The 22,895-nt window shown below is 32.5% G+C and overlaps 1 protein-coding gene across 9 annotated transcripts in view; it reads right to left on the bottom strand.

The window, feature by feature from the left end:
- GPHN (gephyrin) overlaps window positions 1-22,895 on the bottom strand; it is a 430,038-nt gene that overhangs the window by 329,602 nt on the left and 77,541 nt on the right. For all 9 annotated transcript variants that reach the window (XM_010976627.3, XM_064486047.1, XM_064486048.1 and 6 more), the window contains exon 2: window positions 18,020-18,098. In XM_010976627.3, coding sequence (XP_010974929.1) covers window positions 18,020-18,098 — 79 coding nt within the window. The remainder of the gene's footprint in view (window positions 1-18,019; window positions 18,099-22,895) is intronic.

The following is a 22,895-nucleotide window of genomic DNA, read 5'->3' as shown; positions in this document are numbered from 1 at the left end:
ACAAAACATATGATAGTATTTCAGTATTGTGAAAAAACTAAGGAGACTGCAAGAGATCAGACACAGCTGAAAAGAGAATTCATAAACTGGAAGAAATGTCTCAAAAATGACACAGAATGCAGCAAAAAGAGTCAAAATATAGGAGAAAAAAGATTAAGAGATATGTAGAATTGTTGAGATAATTCAAAATTCTAAAGAAATTCCAAAAGAAAATAACAGAGCATAATAAGAGGTCTTTTACGGGCTCTAGAAATGTCTTTATGCTCTGGAAGCACAAAGGTAAGAACATATTCAAAATGAAAAATCCACAAGGTAACACTGTAGTACTTGACTCCTATGAACTATTAGCTTGTAGACGGCCAAATTTAACTATGTGTACACTAAAACAATCCTCACTGATTATCTACTACGGAAATAAAGCTATCAAATACACTAAGAAGTCTAATAATCCAGCAAACAAGCCAAAAAGCTAGCATGTACATAGGGACTAAGAACTAACATAAAATATCTAATATGTTATCTTTATTTCCAATCCTAAGATCTACAACATAGTAGATCTTTGTTCCCCTGATCCCCCACCCAGTTAACTTCAAATCAATTTCAAATCAAGTTGAAAATAATACCTAAAGTATTGCCTCAAAAGCTTTCATTATAGGTTGCTATAAACATGAAAATCACTTGCCCTTTATTTTTGTGCCCTTAAAATAGCACAAGCTTTGGAAGTAGATTCAAAGACTAGTTTTGCCCACTTAGCTATGTAGCCTTGAGCAAAATATTTAATTGGTTCCTTGCCTATAAAACAGAAGTGATAATACTCATGTCTCAGAATTACTGTAAGTATTAACTGAGATTTAAAAATGATGCCTATAACACAGTAATATGCATCCCAACGTGCAGTGACGTATTTTTAACATGTCAGAGAAGCTACTTCTCATTCTCTGTGCTTCCATAGCACTTTATATGCCAGGTATTATAAGCAGAAATGTCTTCCAGAGTGGCTGCCAAAGACAAGATCTCCAGAAAAATGCCACCAAAAATGACTGAAATCACATTTGGGGAAAAAAATCCAAATTTGGCTATAGAGAGGTTCCCGAACTTTCTCCATTCAAGGTGTCCTTAGTGTCACAATAATTTCTTCATGGTACTCCCAAGTGAAAGGAACAGTTCTGTTTATTAAATAGTTAGGCCCAAACAACTTAACACGTTTTTATATCCTAACAACAAAAAAGGCAAAAAAAAAAAAAAAAAGAAAAATAACATTTTAATTTCATTATTAAATAACCACAATTACTAATAGGATGGGTGCACCTGCTGAGCCCTGCACATATTCTACAACTTTGGAATCATACTGGACACAACTGCTCTCACTTGCTGTTTCAGTCTGATCTTCCTGCAATATCTGCTTTTTATCACAGTAACTGCTAGTATCATTACAAAAACATGACGTCGTCAAAGGTACAATATAATGTTGAAACTGTGAACTACCTTGAGCCAGTACTTTGTGTAGTATCCGACAAATGCTGGATTCCCCTTAAAAATTTTAACTATCCTGTACAACTCTCCTAAGAGTTTGCTATGGCAGCAACCTGAGGTACTCTGGTGCAGAGCTTCAAAAATGTGGGTCTATTTTATGGATTCTTGTAGAAAATAACTACTAAAACTAGTTGATGTTCATGAATTTTGATGATAATGAGTTTCACCCAAATTCTATGCCAATTATCTGCCACTATTAGAATGCATGTCAAGAATATCTACTGTCCTTTAACTAGGCTAGACAACTTGCTTCATACAATGGTAAACATAGAAACTGCTGAATTAAAATAGTTGTTGAATTAGTAAATAACTTTAGACTTGTGACAGTATATCAATTCTTACCTTTTACTTTATTCTCTGAAGACTAAAGTTCTTTTCAGCTATAATTCAAAGTGCTCACTATCTTAAACTGTAGACATTGATTGTAATTTTCAGAAATCATCAATTATCAATATTATTAATTTATATAGATACTATGCTATTTTCTGTGGTTATGATCCTGCATTATAATTAGAAGATTGGGGAAATACCCTGCAAAAAATATACTTAATGAGCAACTAAATGCCAAATTCTTCTAGCTGAAACGTATACAGAATCAAATTGTAGTTCTCATAGAACTTAAATAAAAATTAAATAAGAAACAAATACATTAACAGAATAACTTCAGGAAGGTCAACGATGTAAAGTTACAGTGAGATACCACTTTAGGTAAGTTTATTTGAGAAAGTCTATCTGAGGAGGTGACATGAGTTAACATTTATGAGGCAGCCATGTAAAGAACAGAGGATGGCAATAAGTGAAAGGCACTAAGATAGAAACGGGCTTAGGAGTTCTTACAATAAAAAGATAGTCACCATATCTTGTGTGAAGAGACTGAGTGAAAAATAATAATGAGATAAGACTGGAGAGAAGGTCAAGAACCAGATCACAGAGGGAATAGTAGTCAATCTTGAACAAATTGGATTTTATTCTGAACGTTGACAGAAATCCACTAAAAGGTTTTAAGAACAGAACTCATCAAGGTCTGATTTACAAGAGATTTCTCTGGCTGCTGTATGGAACATGGGTTAGAGGATGAGAAGAATGGAAACAGATACTTAGAAGTAGTCAAAATTGATGTAACATTGGTTTGAACCAGGATGGCGGTAGGAGATATGAAATGAAATCATAGATTTGGTATTATTTTGGAGGTAGAACAGGTAAGATTTGATAATGGACTGGATTTGGTGGTGGTAGTAGTAGAATTGAAAGAAAGGGAACAGAAACCAAAAATGTTTCTTATGTTTGGGGATTGAGTAACTAGGTAAATGGCTGTTCCATTTACCAAAATTAGGTAGAATGATGCAGAAAGATTTGTACGATAACCAGGAAGGTTTAAATATGTAACTAATATTCAACAACCTACTATCAAAACAACTATTTGAGAATTATTTAATATATGCTTTTATGTTTTTTAAAAGTCTTTGTTCTTTATAAGGATGAGACTAAATTATCTCTGACAATACCATCCAAAATACTTTCTCTTCTGTGTATGAGAATTATTAGGTCACTATTATTAGAATTATTAGTCTTAACAAAAGGATATCTTTAATTCTGATAGTTATTTCATTCTGCAGTTATACAGAAATCATATTATATAAATCACTAAAGTGCTCAAAATTTTTAGTGAATGAGTAAATGAGTTAATATTTTGAGAAACAAAGCTGACAATCAGTAGATTTACATTAACACAATAAAGAGAGACTGTAATAGGGAGATTTTAAAAACTGAGTGAAAACTAAAACTTATAATGTAAAATCATATTTTTTTTGGATTTATATTAATAAGCATTAGTTCTCATCTTACCTAAAAACAGACCTTAATTAAACTCAAGGGGTAGGACAAACATTATGAATTCTACCAAGAATGCTAGATCTCTGATCCTGAAAACACTTACTCAACATTTATTTCCTGAGCATTCAGTATATAAACAAAATATGCAAGACGTTCAAAATTAAACCAGTAAATACTCCTTTCAAGGAGCCTGCAATTAATTAATTGATACGTGCTTATTATTTAGTACAACTTAGCTAAAACACCATCTCCTTTCACAAATCAAAAACTATTTCTGAAATTAGTTTTAAGAAAAAACTTGGCTATTTTAATATTACTTTTCTACTCTCATTTAAGCTTTGTGGGCTTTCACGTCTTCCAAGTAAGCACTGGCATACTAACTTTTTTGTCTATCCACACGTCACCCTATGCCAATTAATTTTTTTTTAAAACCATCAGAACTTCTACTTCTAAGATGGAATAATGGAGACTGGATTATTCCCACTGCATAAAAAAATCAGGCACAACATATAAAACTTCAGTATTCAAATAATGGAACTAAGGTATAAAAGGACAGTGATCCTAGAGACGTGGACAAGTAGACAAGCTTTACAACAATGCCCATTTTAAAGCCTTGAGAGAATTTCCAGGTGGCTAGCACAGAAGGAGGAACCCAGACTGAGCCCAGCAGACATATCTAGGCACAAATCTAAGCCCTATGATAAATCCCTGTTAAATCCCTCTTACCGTGTACCCCAGTTCCGCTGGTGTACATCCTCCCTTACTGCTGCAATCCATATTATGTTGACATGTTTTTCAATATTACAATTAGTTGGGGTTTTTTAATTAACTTAACGAGAAGTGGGTATAACACCTAACAGTCCTGGTGATCGCCAGCTGGAGGGCTTTGACAAAAGAAATCCCTGGCAGGAAGTTGAAAAGGTTTTCACTGCATTATACAATCTTGGTGAGAAATCAGAGCAGCATTACAGTGTGTATAAGAATATTTTCTACCATAATTTCTTGTTCCAAAAAAAAATGTTTAAAAGGAAATTGTGCCTTTTCTTTCTGACACCCATTAGTGCCCCCAAAAGATATAATCTTCTTTTCCGTACATCTCATCTTCTTCATAAACACAAAGTTAATCATATCATACCCCTACTCAAATTCTCATGTGGAGTTAACATACAAGAAAACACAAAGATTTTAGGTGTTATGTTTGATGAGTTTTGATAATTTTATATACTTATGAAACTGCCACTCAAACAAGATATAGAATATTTCCATCACCCTAGAAAGTTTCCACATGGCCTTTTCCAGTAAACTTCCTCTCACCCAGACAATTTTAGATTATCCAATCTGTTTTGTTTTTTAAGATGAAACTGAAACTTCCTAAACACAAACCAGATATTTATTCATAATTTTTAACAGATGGATAAGTAAATTGTTTCTAATAGTTCATGAACATTAAAGATTTTCTCTTAGCTATATATAGTTCTCCTGTGTTCACAAGGATTTTCTGATAATGACTACTAACTTTTATAAAATATCTGACCTCCTAAGAGGAAATATGCTAAGCAAGTGTAAACTGATAATAACAAAATCATCATATCATCAAACAGCACTCTATCCATTCTCCAGTCAATAATAATTAGGGATTCCATAACATCTCTAAAGAAGATTGCCTATCAAGTGCAATTAAATAAAGAAAAATATAAAAAAGAACTCATTACTGGGGTTGATTTGCTCATCACTGTCAGTAAAAAATACACCAGATCTTCATCAGAATTCATCTTTATAACACCACCATCTTCGAATTAGAATTTGCTGTAAATTTAATTAAGTTCTACCTTTTATGAATTTCAAAATGCTTCTATTTTCTGCTGTTATGCGTTTACTGACAGATAACATCCTAAGAGCTTGAGGTGTTAATGATTCCAGATTTTTCTGGAATAAAGCTCAAAAGAAAGTATTGTAGTATATAATTAAGAATAGTGTATTTTTATTAGTTTAACAGAGAGTAGATAAGGCATATTTGATTTATGTTTGAAAGAAGTGTTTACTTTGTGGCACTATTTGATAATTTATGCTTTCTAATTTTAGAAATCTATGGCAATAGCTGTTATTTGTATGCCTTTCAGTTGAAACAGTATCAGCCTTTATTTCATCTCCTTTGATCCCAGAACCCAGAAGAAACTGACTTAGAGCTGATGACAATAGCAATCACGATACTAAGGACCAGATTTAACTTCCTGGTACATCATAAGTATCAAGATATAGTCGCAATTTCAGTCGTAAGCTGTCAAAAGAACTTCACCGATTCAGTACCATATATGAATTGCATGACCATCTTGTGATTCTATGCCAAACGTTAAAAACGGAAATATTTTCTTTTAAAAAACCTGAAGGAAAATTTTAGTCTAATATGCAAAAACTAGATTCAATATTCTGTATTTACAGAAGACTGCAGAAATGGGATAATTAAAGCTACCTGTCCTTCCTGAACTAAAAAAAACATTACTTTCAACGATCTACTGCCACAATATGAAGCAAATTATTTTCCAATGAAGGCAAGGAATATGAGGGGAAAAGATTAGAATTAAATAAAGACCCAGCTAAATCAAGACACAAGACAGTAATTACATACACCTGACAGTTGTACAACATTTAAGCTTGCCAAGTATGTTAGTCACCTCATGCTGCCATAACAAAACAACACAGATTGGGTGGCTTCAACAATAGAAACTGATTTTCTCACAGTTCTGGAGACTGGAAGTCCAAGTCTAGGGTACAACATAGGTGGGCTCTCATGAAAGCTTCCTTCCTGGCTTGTCTGGCCACCTTCTTGCTGTTCTCACATGGTGGCACCCTGATCTTGGACTTCCAGCTTCAATGCTGAAGCATGAACTAGGTTAAACCAATCAGCATATTTCAACCTCTAGCCAAAGTGATCATTTCAGGTATATTACCTAAGTCAGCCAATATAATCAGAGTGAATCTATAATCTTTCATTGGGAATTCAGAGAGATAGAAACTGTCTGTTGATATCAATAAGCCTGTAATTGCTCTCTACTTTGTCAGCCTGAGAGAGGGCAGAGGTTAAAAAATAAAGTCAATCAAACAACTTGATCAATCAAAGCAAAAAAACACAGCTGGAGCTCTGATTAAACTATACTAGCAGCCTAACTACCTACAAACTTGTTAAATTTTATAAACCAATATATTCCTTTTGCTCTTTAAGCCAATTTGAGTTGCATTTTCTGTTGTTTCCTAATTGATAAAACATAATTCAATAGATTAACCTTCCCTTACAATAATGAAGTACTGACATGCTATAACATGGGTGAATTTTGAAAATACTATGCTCAGTGAAAGAAGCCTGTTACAAAAAGAACATATTTGTTTATTCATGCAAATTATTCCAAACAGGCACCTATACAGAGACAAGGAGTAGATTAATTATTACCTACGAGAGGGAAGTTGAGGAGTGCTTTCTGGGGAGATGAAAATATTCTATAAAATTGATGGTGGTGATGATTGCACAACTCTGTGAATATAACAAAAATCATTAAAATGTACAATTTAAATGGGTGAATTGTATGGTATATGATTTAGATCTCAATAAAGAATAAAGCTGTCTAAGAATGTTTAAATTCTTAGGAAAGGCAGATAATGTATCTGATCAGGCTCCTAGCTATCCCCTAACCATCCCTCCAAAAAATTACATTCACAAAGAATTAGCAAGTATAACAAACATAATTTCAGCAAGTCTTAGTTTCTTCAGTGACAGCCAGGTTAAACGTAAAACACTGTGTTCAGTTCCGGCCATTTCACTTTAAAATGAAAGCACTGAAAAACTACAGTTTCTTCTGGATGGCTTTCTCACATTCAATTATCTTGAGTAAGTCACTGATCTTTGAATAAATCAATGAAATAACTAAATTAAAAAGTTATAAATAACATACAGTAAATGATCTAATTTTACCCTTTTGGGAATGTAAAATACTTTACTAGGATGCACAATTGAGCTTTAGATTATATCTTTTTAGCAACATCTGACACTTTCTCAAACCATTGTCCTTTATAAAGGTATTCTGGAAACAAAGCAATCTGAATTCCATTTTATTAAAAACTGTCCCCCAAATTATGGCAAACACCATGCCTATTTTATTTACCATTATTTTCCAGGTCTTACCGTATTAAATGACACATAATATGTACTCAATAAATATTCACTTGCTGTTTTTTAAGCTCTACTAACTTCATGACTTAGTGATAGAGGAGAAGAGTGTTTTAAACTAAGTATTAAAAAGTACCTTACTTGCATTTCATCCATTTGTGCTAAAAAATGTCAAGACTTAATATCATATTGCTTCCAATTTAAGTGAACTATAAGAATCTGCGCTCAACGCCAGGTGGCTAAGTGAAACCCTGATCAGAATATAAATGTTACTTTACACCCTGCAATTCAAATATTTTTCCAATCTGACCATGTTCTCAGTTACTTATAAAAAAGGGAGAGAGAAGATGGAACTTTTCAGGGAGGAAAAAGATACCATCTCTTAACTTTTAAAGTTAGTATCTTTTAAGAAACAAGTTAATGTAAGTCTGAATCACTCAAAATACTTTTTTCCTCTATAAAATTATGCTATGAGTTTTTTTTCTCAAATTGAACAGTTCAGAAAATAGATTCAATTTTGAAAATGCTTTCAGGGATCTTCCTCAATTTTATCAGGAAAGAATGAAATCCTTTCAGGACTATATCTTTTCTCAGGATTCTAAGCAGCAAATGCCTATAAATCAAAACCATGGGGATTAGTGAGATCATTATTTCCTTTTGCTCCTGGAGTTAGTTCTCTCATTTTCAAAGATACTGAGGCCACAGAGGGAGCCAATGTTGATCAAAGTTTAAATACCGCTATCAGGTTACCAGAGAGCAAATTTTTGTATTGAACACCAACAAAGGGCTGAATTTTAGAATCAGAACCGCCCAAAGAGTGGGGAAAAGGCAGGTTTTGCCAACGTGTATTCATTACATACTGAGAGTCTTACTCCATTACCCATTCTTTCATTTAATCACTAAATCACACATTCATTGATTCATTCCTTCATTCATCTATTTAAGGTATATGTCTGGTCGAGCATACTGTGGTAGGTGGTACCAATATAAAATTAAACATGAAAAGTCTCTGCCTTTAAGGAAGTTTTAATCTATTGAGAAATACAGACACTACATACACAGATAATGATAATATACACAGATAATAAACACAGATAATGATAATACAGAGCAAAAAGCTATTAGGTAACATATAGGAGGAGCACATGGGAGATCATGGAGGACTTGGAGAGAAAAAACCCAAGCTCAATCAGCTCAATCTTCCTTCCTAAATGATGGCCCCAAATTTAAAATTTAGGCTTCCTTCTAAACTTACCTTCCATTTAATTTCTCTCAGACGGTAAAAAAATATATATATTAGGGGAGTTATCATTTACTACACGTCCAGGTAAGAGTGGAAAGAAGGAGCAGCAAGGGCTAGTCTCTTTGAAACTGCCGCCCAATAGTCTAGTATTATGGAAAGTTTCCCCTCTGGGTGAAAATAGTTCAATTCTTCATAATCTCTCAAGGAATTGTATTTTTAAATTTGTTAACTTTCAAAACATCTAGAAAAAAAACCAAATGGTGTCCCTTCTAGTTTTTCTTTGTTATTTTCCTCCTGATTTGGGCTGAGTCACAAGCAGGTGTTTCTTAGGAAACTCATTAGGGAAGCATACTTATGCAGACTTTTGATAAGCAAGCTTCTTTACCTTTAATTATATTCCCAACCCACAGCCAACAATTTTCCATAGGAAAAACCCATAGAGGAGTTCATATACAGGACTCAACTGTCATTTCATTGAGGCTTTTCCTTTGCAGGTGTTAAATCTCACTTTTAATCTCACTTTTAGTCTCAGTAGTCTCACTTTTCAGATGCCAACATAGACCAAAACCAAAAGAAACAAAAATTTTGTTCTTCCTCTTCCTAACAAAAATTAAGAAATAGAATATATAAAAGTTTAGGGTGAGAGAACAATTAAATGATCAACAATCATACATCTGCAGGCCATACAGGAAAAAATTTTTCAAATATTTTAGTGTCAATTCCTAGGTTCCAATGCTGTTTAGTCCATCATATTTTTAATAAACTTAGCAATCCAAATTAAAAGCAAGTAAGTTATTGTGCTATAGATCTTAAACTTATACAGTGTTGTTTGTCAATGATATCTCAATAAAACTGGAAAATATAATTTTAAAATGTGACAACAAAACCAAGAAAATAAAAAATAAGAAAGAAGATAATGCCTGGTCGCCAGATGGCCTATGACTATGCAGTTTTATGACCTCAGATGAATCACAACTTAGTTGAGCTTTAGTTTTTACATCTCTCAGTTGACAGAAGTAAACTACGTGAGTATGATTCCTACGTAGGATAGAAAATTTCAAAAGTAGTGTAGGCAATAGATACTAAGATGATGGAAGCTGCATATGGAATCTTGCCAAAACCCAGCAAAAAGCAAGGTATCCAGACATACAACACAAGGATATGAATTTTGCCAACAACCTGAATTAGTCTGGAGCAATTCTTCCCCAGTCAAGCCTCCAAATGAAAACACAATCCAGCCAACACCTAGACTACAACCTTGGGAGATCCTGAGCAGAAGATCCAGTAAAGCTGTGCCAAAAATCCTGACTCATGGAAAGTGAGATAATAAATCTGTGCTGTTTTAAGAAAGTAAGTTTGTGGTAATCTGTTACACAGCAATACAAGCTAACATAAGTAGACAATGCAATCATCCATTTTTTTCAGTCTGACCATCAGTGTCAGATGTATCAATGTGTTCTTGATAAATGAAATACATAGATATCAAAATGTTTTCATCATTAGTTTTAACCTCCTATACTTTCATCTTCAGCCACACTGTGTTTCTAAAAAGCATAACATACTCCTGGAGTTTCTATTCATTCTCATAATCAATCAATCTCTCTCTCCCTCTTTCCTTGTTATTCCTTCCTCGCTCTTCAGTCTTTCCCTCCCTTCTTTCTTTCCTTCTACTTTTTTCTCACTTAACAAAAGCTTCATTTTGAGGATCACCTCTTTTATAAATACTTTGTCAGTGCTCCTATTAAACTTTTATGTCTCTATAGTAATACCCCTCAGTTAAGGTATTATAATGCTATGGGGAATGAGGATCTTCAACTCCTTTTTCCTTTTTGACTTTATAGTGGTGAAATTTCTCTTTTTAAGAAATAAGAAAGTATAAAAAGACAGAAATAATCTGTTGTTATTCCACCTGCTGTCTAGCCAGTTGTAAAGTAATTAAATTCACCTGACTCATTTCACACTTACGTGTGTATTATATATACAGTAGATAATATCAGAAAATAGGGAACAACTATTACCAATTAATTGAACTGTGTAGTTCTTCAAAATTATTGCAGATATTACTACCAAATACCTATCTAATTGAGACACTATGTGGAGGCAAGCAAAATGTTCTATTTTAAAGTAATAACAATATTTGACAATGTACAAATTCTTCCTTAAACTAACAGCTGAGAATAAATACAGTAAACATCTCTTAGTTTTATCACTTTTTTCTGGGACTACCTTCTCTCTCATTTAATTAGGGTATCCCACCTTTCTGGCCACAGGCATCAGTCCCATGACTAGTCAACCAACCAAGATAGCCTATATTCCTGACCACAGAGACTGGCTGAGGTTGGAGTATCACGTTAACAAAATCAGTACTATTCCATGGAATTTTACATTTTAGAGCTGGAACTGAAGTGAGACCACATAGCTAGAAGGAAAGGAATTTGAGTAAGTTAGCAGCCATCGTGCTGGTTTCATGGAGAAAGTCTGACTGCTGTGAGATGAAAGCCAAGAAAACCCAGAAAAGATGATGATAGAATGTAAGAGAAACAAACCTAGTGGCACAGACTCACTAATTCTATTCTTTGAGGTTTCCAACTTGACCCAGTTTCTGAAGTTCTTTCTTGATTCCACAAGAAGTACTCGTTAGTTATATAAGCCAATCAAGCCCTAAACTAGCTTTTTAAGCTAGTTTGACTTAGGTCCCTGTACTCTGAAAATGAAAGAATCAACTAATATACATGATATATTATTTATTGCATTAAAAAATTCAAATATTGGACTGGTCATCTATATGCCTCAGGCATACAACTCAGATATTGTCCATCTTCAATCATATACTCCTTGATTATAAGAATGATGTCAATTAAACTTAACTGCTTAACTTAAGATGAGCATATACTAGTGCTTTTTGATTAAATAAATTCTAAAATAAATGAACCCACAAAAAATTAAACATATATTCTCAGGAATGTATGGAATGATGGAAAGTCTTCTAAAAGCAAAGTAAAATCCAAAGTATTTGGATTTGCATTCTGACAGAGTATAGTACCATAATACCATAACAACAGCCTAGATTAAGCTATATTGTCCAAATATACATTTTATAGGCCAATAAACATATAATCCAAAAAGCAATATGATTAAAAACGATAAAAACCCACATTTAGAGATATTTAGGGATATCATTACAGCTTTGGTTCTGTCTTAGATGTAGCAGAACTATTGGCAGCAGAGCAAAAGGAAAGATCAATAATGCTTAAAATGCTGTCATGGGAAAAGTCATTTCCACATCAAATGAAATTTATCTTCAGAGAAACAAAGGATAACAATATAAAAACTCTATTTTGTTTAAAGGTCTCAAATATGCTCTAAAATTGAAATTTAATAAATAGATCATAAAAATATTAACTAAAGTCATCCATCTGAAAATGCAGTATGAGAATGTACAGTTCTATGGAAAATAACCACTTCAAAAACCACTGTTTATCCTCTGCTGACTGGCATTTTTAAGAAATTCAGTTCACCATAGCAACCTGTCTTAACACCAGCAGATAACTACAGGCTATATTTAGATATAATTGCTTTCTAGATGGCATCCTGCCTTTCCTTCATATTTAATGTCATGATCCAAGAGACCAAAATATCATTTAATCTGATTGTAGTGTGAAGACGAGTATACTCAGGGGGATATGGCTGTGTTTCAGAACCATGAAAAGAATAGCTTCCACCAAAGGTGGTAAGATTTGTAAAGAAGCACATAAAGGTAAATAAAATTTTCATGTCTAAGAAATTTATCTTTCTTCTCAAACATGAAATGCCATTATCAAGCACTAATGATCTATAATATCAAAATACATTTCAACTGGCCAAGTTTTCATTATTATTTGATTAGTATGCTGCATTTTCAATCTGGCAACTTCTAGCTAAAAGAGAATTTTTTTTGTTTACTCAAAAGCAATCCTTTACAGATGAAGTATAACAAGAGAACTAGTAATACAAGTAATACAATACATAGAAAGGAAGATGAATAATAGATTAAAATGTTATTGTGACAAAATTACCATGGACATATTTGTGTTTTATAATCTTTGTAACAATAGTGAAAAGAATTTCTATTTTACCAAATAACACAGTTTTATACAGTTTACTTCACAATGTGCTAAGTATCATAATAATCATACTACATTTTATTTTTCTTGAGTCTCTACATGAGCTGCATCAAAATCATTATTAAGGACAAGATAAAAGAAGTAAGTGAAGTTCAATTAAAAATACCAAGAATATACCACCTCACACCCATTAGGATGGCTAATACATTAAAAAAGAGAGAGAAAATAATGAGTGTTGCTGAGGAAGTGGAGAAACTGGAATCCTTGTGCACTGCTGGCAGGAATATAATATGGTGCAATCACTATGGAAAACAGTATGGCAGTTCTTCAAAAACTTAAAAATAGAATTACCATTTGATACAGCAATTCTGCTTCTGTGTATATATCCAAAAGAACTAGAAGCAGGGTCTCAAAGAATATTTGCACACCCATGTTCACAGCAGCATTACTCACAACAGCCAAAAGGTAGAAGCAACTCAGTGTCCATCAATGGATGAATAATAAGCAAACAAAACGTGCTGTGTGTGTGTATGTGTGTGTGTGTCTTTATATATATATAAGACAGAATATATAGAATAGACAGAATATATATAATAGAATATTACTCAGCCTTAAAAAGGAAGGAATTCTAACACATGCTAGAACGTGGATGAACCCCCTTGAGGCTACTATGTTAAGTAAAATAAGCCAGTCACAAAAAGACAAATATTGTACGACTTCACTTATATGAGATTCCTAGAGTATTCTAAAATCATAGAAACAGAAAGAATGGTGGTTGCCAGAGGCTGCAGGGAGGGGAAAATAGGAAGATATTGTTTGATGGGTTTAGAATAGCAGTTCTGCAAGATGAAAAACTCTTGGGATTGGTTGCAACAGTGCATATATACCTAATATTACTGAACTGTACACTTTGAAATGGTTAAGATGGTAAATTTTATGTTAAGTTTATTTTACCACAGTTAAAAAAAAACACCAATAATACTGACAAGAAGTATTCCTCATTCATAATATAATTTATCCAGAATTTAGATTAAGATCTTTTCTATTTTCTTGAATCATCCTTTCTTGTAAATCTCAAGAGGTTATTACTTGGTAATGTATTTTTCAAAATCTTGACATCACTGAAGTAATCAAAAATACATTCTGAGTTCCAAAAAGAAAACAAAAGAGACTAATAACACTACTGTCATATTGTGAAAGTTCTCAAAGAATATAAACTTCCTCTATTTGACTATAATTACTAATATCCTGCATCATTAATTATATTTCTAATACTCAGAGATGGCCAATTCTTCCATGAATTAAACAATTCTTTCTCTAACTGACTTACATATCACATATCTATGATGTACTAAAAATTTTTAAGAGCTTTTGCAAATTAAAAAAAAAAAGATGTATCCATCTACACCTTCTCCCCCTCAACAATCAGCATCGACACAATGAGTAGCACAAATGTGCTCAATTTCTGTTAGTCCTTTTCATTCTTATATTATATTTCTCCTTTTGATTCTTAAAAGGCTTTTAATAATTTCTATAAATGAATCTGACTTCAAGTAATCTTTGCTGAATAGTTCATAAATAAGTAATAAGAAATCTAAAGCATAAATAAGGAAATATGTTTTATCTCTCATCTTCAGCACACAGTCAATGGAAATTTGAAAACATTTTTGAGAATTATCATATAGAGAACACAACTGAACATAACTTAAAGTATGTTACATACAGTGTCTCTTGTGCGTATAATAGTCACCTCTCCAGCAGGGGATAACAAGAAACAGACAAATGATTTCTATCACTTAAACAACATATACCCCACCACTTAAAGAGAACGAAAATTAATTATACTATGCTAAGAATAACTTCTTGTGTGTAGGTAAATTATGTATCACATTATATATGTTTCTGAGATGGTGATGTCAAGCTAAATTTGACACTTTGCAATGTGCCACTGAAGACCACAACTAAAACAAGAGGTCTTATGACTCAAATTGACAAATTACACATACAGCAGAGGAAATCAATCTTAAAATACTTATAATCATAATAGAAAATAAGTTATTAAAACAGTTTAATTGTTTGTTTCAAAATTCAACATGCATGCAAATTACTAATTCAAACAAAGTTTTAGGCACATTTATTAGCAAAAAGTGAATGTCAAGTTCCTTTGTTCGGTCTTAATAATACCTACAGGACAATGACAGAAACAAGTAGTCTTAAGAGTAACTAGGGCCCAAAGAAGAGAGCCTGTTGGATATTCCCTTCACCACAACCTTGCCACAAGTAACATTCTGCTCTCATTATTACAACAGATCAAAGGTTAGTGGTAAGACCAGAAAGTCTTGCTTAGGGATTCACAACTTTCTCATTTTTTTTTCCCCTCCCAACATCATGCCCATTCAGTTCATTCAAGCCCAATAATTATTTTTACTATAGTGGAAGCAAAATCTTGGGGTGTATACCACACACAGCTTAGATAAACTGCACAGTATCTATCACATTATTCCATTAGCTTGACACAGATTTAAGAATATGAATTAGTCACCTTTGGTTCTGCCCTTTTGTTCTTCTCTGAGGCAGTAAACCCCTCAAATTGCATTCATACATACATACGTACATATACACACCCACATGATTTGGTTTTATTTCTGTACTTTGTCCAGATACTCCATACTTGCTCATTTATCTGATTAAGACACTCTACATACCACTCTGAGTGTCAATACTGACCAAAGTAGCCTAGGTTCTACTCAGCCTACTTTGACCTTCTCTTTTTATTCTGTTTTCCTTTCTAACAGCATTAGTAACTGAAATTAGTACTTAATTTTTCTTCACACATCAACTCCTTTCAGCAGCTCAAGTAGGTGAATCAATACAAATCTGCCAGGCATATTAACACATAAAGCATTCATTCAATACATAAATCTTATTCTAATAATACTTTTTATTTAGAATATTTATTAAAATAATATATGTACACAATTTTATCAACCCTTACATTAATCAAGAGTACTCATCAAATACTGGTAATTTTTTGTGGGGATTTTTGCAAAAAAAACTACTTCCTACCAATGTTACAATAATTCAACTCCATATAGAACCATTTGGTAGTGTCCATGAATCAAAGAGCAAATAGTAAAGAATTACGTCAAGGGTCTGGGACAGAAAAGAGGTCGCTGGCTTAAAAAAAAATCCTTACCCCATGGGGTATATACTCAGTGAATATTGCTATGGAATGGTGCCTCAGAATAAACTATTTCCCATCATAAAAGCTAAAAAAAAAACATTATTTTTTCCACACCAGGCATTTTTTCCCCTAAAGAGTTTCACCAAGTAAGAAATGTACCTCTAAAAAATGAATTTGAGTCATTAATAGCACATTCTGACAATTCTTAATATGAAAAAAGTTCTTTTCAAATCCAAGTGTCAAGGGCAAAAAGTTCTTTTTTTCTGAATTTCTTACATTCTAGACTAATGCCAGGAGACTAATGCCAAATTAAGAGAATGATGCTAAATTAAGATATCTGGCTATTTTTAAACAGAAACTCAGAATTATTTCATCCATCCAATGCAGTAGTGATCTAAGATAAATTTCTCTTAGAACATGAAGATTAATTTCAGATGCATGATGAATATTATTCTACATTCTAGAAAGTACCACATTATCCAAAACACTACAACTCATTATTTTAATCCATTATTCAAGTATAATTCTTCATAGCTCTTAAATCATTACAGTCCATCTGAACACATTTTTTCCCACAAAGACTGAATTAAAAAGATATATAATCCTATTGTACCAAAAATATACCTTACATATAATATAATAATGGAATAATTTATTTCATTCATTCAATTGGGTGAAATCTTTCAAAGAAATTCTAGTTTCCTCCCACATCCTCATGCACATGTTATTCAATATTCATTTACTGGGACTATTTATATCTGCATAGAATAATTATATTCTTCATTAAATATTTATAGGACTGAAAGGGCAACTTGTCAATCTTGATTGCAATAAAAATCACAGAAAAAGAATATTGACAATCTTTTTGAATGAGGAAAAGAGAGACATTTAAAAAAGAAAAAAAATTTATAGAGTTGGGTTTGGAAACCCGTTTCTGAACTCACTATTACAATAATGAGTTCATTACAATAATAACTTTAATATTCAACCATTTTCATCAGGCTGTGTCTTGTAACTATATTTTTTAAACGACTTAGAAAATCATTAAGGAATCAACAACCTTCAGGTTCAACACATTGTTGTGTTTTATTCCTCACAACATTCTCAATGAATTACTAGTAGAAGCTGTTTGAGTGTAGATTACATGCTGATGTGGAAGACTGGAAGACAATACATTAAACATCATTAAAGAAAGCATCTGCCAGCACTCAATTTTCTTTTCTCTACTGCCTAGGGCTTAACTAGTATTAATTGCTTTTTTAATAAAAGGTGATCTTCCTGAAAGGGTATGTTCCTATAGAAGACAGTATGCATGATTTACAGTTAATATAAAACTGTAAAAAATTAATTCATGAAACAGAAATAGAAAGTGACATTATAGTCTGATACGAAATACGTTCTGATAAAGAATGGAATTGACTCATGAGCAAGAACATTAAAAGTTGAAACTTTTAAAACTCTTCAAAAATCTTGTGGTATATACAGCTGTCCAATGTAAATCATTAGAAATATATTCAAGATAGTCAAGTACATTTGGTACTATAAATAATAATTTTATACTTGTAATTATACTTACAGATGATTATTATAAATTATTCAAAAAAGCTTAAAATTGACTAAACAAATGCAATCTCGCCTTTGCAAGTAAATAAACTACCAAATATCTTCCCTGTCTAGTATCTACTGCCTCACTGGTAACATATCAACCATTACCAGATACACTTTGAAAGTCAATCATTAATCATAACATCATCTGTTCTTCTAACATCTTCTATTTCCAAGCAGAAACTATCCCATAATTTCACTTCTGTTGAAACTATTCTATATGCTTCACTATATGTTACACAAATTGTTAGAAGAAATTACTTAACCTTAAATCAGTTTTCAGTTACAACTCTTTTGCAAAAAGTCATACCAACCATTCAGTTTTAAATTATACTTAGTACTGAAAACCAAATACTCACAAAGAGGGATCTTGTACGAGATCTTTGAGATTTATCCCACTGCGATCTTCTGCAAGATTCCTGAAGCAACTATCACTCACTAAACAGGAAAAGAGAAAAGAAAAAGAAAATTAATTTTTGTTCACATTTCATTTAAATTACTATTGACCAAAAGGAATTTTGAAATTAAAATTGGTTCTCTGGATAGAGTTTTTCCAAACATTAAGAATGATCAGTTTCTGGGCCTGGTAGATTAAGCAGCAAATATTAATATTCAATAACAAGCTAATAATTTAAGCACACAGATTTTATACAAACACAATATATAAAAGAGTAAACATGTGGGTCTAAATGTGGTTCTTTCTTTTATAAGACAAATTTACCAGTCCATAATGGCAAGGCACTGCTTCCACAACTAAAAACAAAAACAAAAAAAAGATAACAATCCCCAAAACCATATCTTTAAAGAGAATGAGAAAAAAACTAAGAGCAAAGTGTTACCTCTTCTTTGGTAAGCTGTGCCTCCTGATTGTTTCATTTCTGGGAATATTTGCCATTTAGAAATAAACTAAGAATCAGAGAGAGGGACACTAACAGAGAAAAGAGCAACCAGTATAGTCTTGAAAATTCATGGGCTGACATGATAGATTGGAATCCCATGGAACCCACAAAACACAGACAGTTTCCTTCTGGGAGATATGCTAAGAGTTAGTACTGCACAAGAGGATTTGGGAGGAGGAGAAGAGAATGGGCCACAAGGCAGATAATGTTTTCCATAGTGTTGTGGTGATTAGGAGTTAAAGTCACACTACAACAGGTGGAGCCTACCACTTTCACTGTAGAATTTCAGTAGGTCTCCCCTCAAGACATTTGCTCTCAACCAAAGTACCCCACTTTGAGGAGGGGATGAGTAAAAGGGGACAGAACCCAAAAGGTGAAGTAAAATCTCCAACAATTTCACAGTACATTAGTACAAAGTCACAGCAGAGAGAAATACCTGCAATGCAACAGATCTGGCCCTTAAGACATTTAAACCCAAAGACAGACTGAGTATATCTAAAGCTGTCACTCAAACCATCCAGCTCAAATTGTGGTTAAGATGATTAGCACTTTATCATTTCTTCCTAATACAATATTGAGAGAAAGTAACATTTACATCAATATCTATGATCCTATGATAAACAGTATCTGGCATACAATAAAAATGACAAAGTATGGGAAATGGCACAAAATGTGACCAATAACCAGCAAAAAAAAAAATGTACATGCCAACCCACAGATGATAGAGAATTATAAGACAAGAACTTTAAGAAAAGTTAAGGAAAACATACCTAACATAAGTTAAAGAAGACAGAAAAATAATCACAGTAGATGAAAATAGGAACATTTCAATAGAGAATTAAAATCTATTAAGAAGAATCAAATAGTAATTTTAGAACTAAAAAATACAACACCTGAAATTAATAAATCAATGGGTGAGTTTTATAGCCAGCTCAACACAGCAATCCTTTAGTGAACTTAAATAGATCAGCAAAAATATCCACACTGAAGCAAAATGAGAAAAAGAATGAAAAGAACAGAGCAGAAGGGACATGTGAGACTCAAACAGCCCAATGTAATTGTAGTTGAGAAGAAAGACAATGAGGAAGAAGCAGTATTTTCAGAAAAAAAATCTGAGGCTATCCAGAACTGATACAATACATTGACTCACTGACTCAGGGTTTATCTTCAACCTGCACTGCACAAAGTGAAAGAAAACCACATTCAGCAATCAAACTGCTAATAATAAAAGATAACAAGAAAATCTATAATATAGCCAGGTGGCAAAAAAGGACACATCACCTTCAAGGAAAAAACAGTAAAACTTACAGCTGAGTGTTTCCACATAAACTATGGAAGCCAGAAGACAATGGAACAATATGGTTAAAATGCTGGAGGAAAACCTAGAATCTATAAGTCTATACCTTGATGAAACATCCATTGCAAAATTAAAGATGAAATAAAACTTTACTTGTATAATATTTTTATATTTGTTAAAATTTAAGTGATTATTTTGTTTAACAGTCATATATCTATATATCTATAGATATATATATATATACATCTTAGAGAGCTATTTCTAATCGTCATTAAAAGAAGAATATACTTCCCTTTTTCCTTTCAAAGATCAATTCCCTAATATTTTATTTGGATTTCATTTTCCTTTTTCTTATAGCTCAAAATTATAAGCCCCTAAATCTGAATCTGCTTCTGATATAAATGATTAATGCATATATAACAATGGAGTAAAAACATCTGAAGTTGAAAAAGTTTGGATTCCTTTTTATTAATTCCAAAAAGATGTCCCCTACTAGTTTTTTCTTTTCCTTTTTTTTTTTGCAGTGAGAGGAGTAATTTTGATTAATATATGATTTTCTTTCCATATTTAACAGACACTGATCTCAACCTGTTGACTTGATACAAATCTTGTTTTTCATAATTTTAACACAAATGCTCTTTATTACACCAGTTCCTAAATAGAACCAAAAAGAAAAAAAAAATGTTGGCACATTATGAGAAAAGTTGGTTTCCAGCTGAGCTGAACTAATACTGAAGTTATATTATATCATAAAATTTGTTCTCATAAAGTTTCCTGCCCAATTTGGCAAATATGAGAGCTTAGTTACAAATTTTAAAAGCCTGAAAGTTTTGGAAGCTTAATTAAAATGGAATAAACTTTTGCTCCTTTAAAGGCTTGCTAGTCAGCTACTGTAAAATGAGTTTTGCTAAAGAAGGCATTTTCTAAAATATCCCATCCAAATTTTAAGTGAAAAACAGAGAAGGAAATCTAAGGAAACAGTTCAACACAGTCTGAAACTTTACCTACCAAGTAAGATATATTTATTGTTTTTAGTTTAAGGCATATTTCAACAATGAAAGAAATTTTGTTTTTGAATTATCAATAAGAATATCATACATTTTAAGAAGCTAATAAACATACTTTTTCCATCTGTAAATCACACCAAAATCAATCAGTTTTGGTCATATTTTTCTGTTATTTTTTTCCCCACTATATGCCAACTGAAAGAATTAATATGCTCCAGAAATAAACCCATGCACTTACGGTCAATTAATCTATGACAAAGGAGGCAAGAATATACAATGGAGAAAAGACAGTCTCTTCAATAAGTGGTGCTGGGAAAACTGAACAGCAATATGTAAAGGAATGAAATTAGAACATTCTCTAATACCATATACAAAAATAAACACAAAGTGGATTAAAGACCTAATTGTAAGACTGGATACTCCAAAACTCCTAGAGGAAGACATAGGCAGAACACACTCAGACATAAATTGCAGCAATATTTCTTTCAATCTGTCCCCTAGAGTAATGGAAATAAAGGCAAAAATAAGCAAATGGGACCTAATTAAACTTAAAAACTTGTGTGCACCAAGGAAGATAAACAAAACAAAAAGACAACCTACAGATTGGGAGAGAATATTTGCACATGATGAGAATGACAAAGGATTAATCTCCAAAATATACAACACCTCATACAGCTAAATACCAAAAAAACAAACAACCCAATTAAAAAATGGGCAGAAGACCTAAATAGACATTTCACCAAAGAAGACCTACAGATGGCCAACAGGCACATGGAAAGATGCTCAATATTGCTAATTATCAGAGAAATGCAATCAAAACTACAATGAGGTATCACCTCACACCAGTCAGAATGGCCATCATTAAAAAGTCTACAAATAATAAATGCTGGAGAGACTGTGAAGAAAAAGGAACCCTCCTACACTGTTGGTGGGAATATAAATTGGTGCAGCCACTATGAATAACAGTAAGGCAGTTTCTTAAAAAATTAAAAATAGAGTTACCATATGATCCCGCAATCCCACCCCCGAGCATATATCCAAAGACTCTAACTTGAAAAAATACATGCACTCCAATGTTCATAGCAGCACTATTTACAATAGCCAAGACACGGAAGCAACCTAAATGTCCATCCACAGATGAATGGATAAAGAAGAAAAAAATTATATATATATATAATATATATACAATAGAATATTACTCAGCCATAAAAAAGAATGCAATAATGCCACTTGTAGCAACATGAATGGATCTAGAGATTATCATATTAAGTGCAGTAAGTCAGACAAAGACAAATATCATATGACATCACTTATATGTGGAATACAAAAAAAGATACAAACGAATTTATTTACAAACTGGAAATAGACTCATAGACATAGAAAACAATTATGGTTACCAAAGGGGAAAAAGGTGGGGGGAGGGATAAAGTAGAAGTTTAGGATTAACATATACACACTACTATATATAAAAATAAGATAACAAGGACCTACTGTATAGCACAAGGAACTATATTCAATATCTTGTAATAAACTATAATGGAAAAGAATCTGCAAAAGAATATATGTATATGTGTGTATGTATGTGTGTGTGTGTGTGTATATATATATATATATATAAACTAAATCACTTTGCTGTACACCTGAAATTAACACAACATTGTAAATCAACTATACTTTAAAAACAATTTTTTTAAAGAAATGAGCTATCAAACCATGAAAAGACATGGAAGGACTTTATGCATAATTGCTAAGTGAAATAAGCCAGTCTGAAAAGGCTAACGACTCTGTAGTTTCATCTATATGACATTTTGGAAAAGTAAAACTATAGAGATGTTGACACCATCCTCATGATATAATAGTGTATAGCATTATGCATTTGTTAATACTCAAGAGACCAACAGTACAACACAAAGAAGTAAGCCTTAATGAAAAGTATGGACTTCAATAATAATTTATCAATATTAGTTTCTCAGTTATAACAAATGCACTACACTGATGCAAAATGTTAAAAATAAGGGTCCTAGCAGCTAAG

Source organism: Camelus dromedarius, chromosome 5 (assembly GCF_036321535.1).
Source record: "Camelus dromedarius isolate mCamDro1 chromosome 5, mCamDro1.pat, whole genome shotgun sequence".
Classification (NCBI taxonomy): Eukaryota; Metazoa; Chordata; class Mammalia; order Artiodactyla; family Camelidae; genus Camelus; species Camelus dromedarius.
This window is presented reverse-complemented; position numbering and strand designations above follow the sequence as displayed.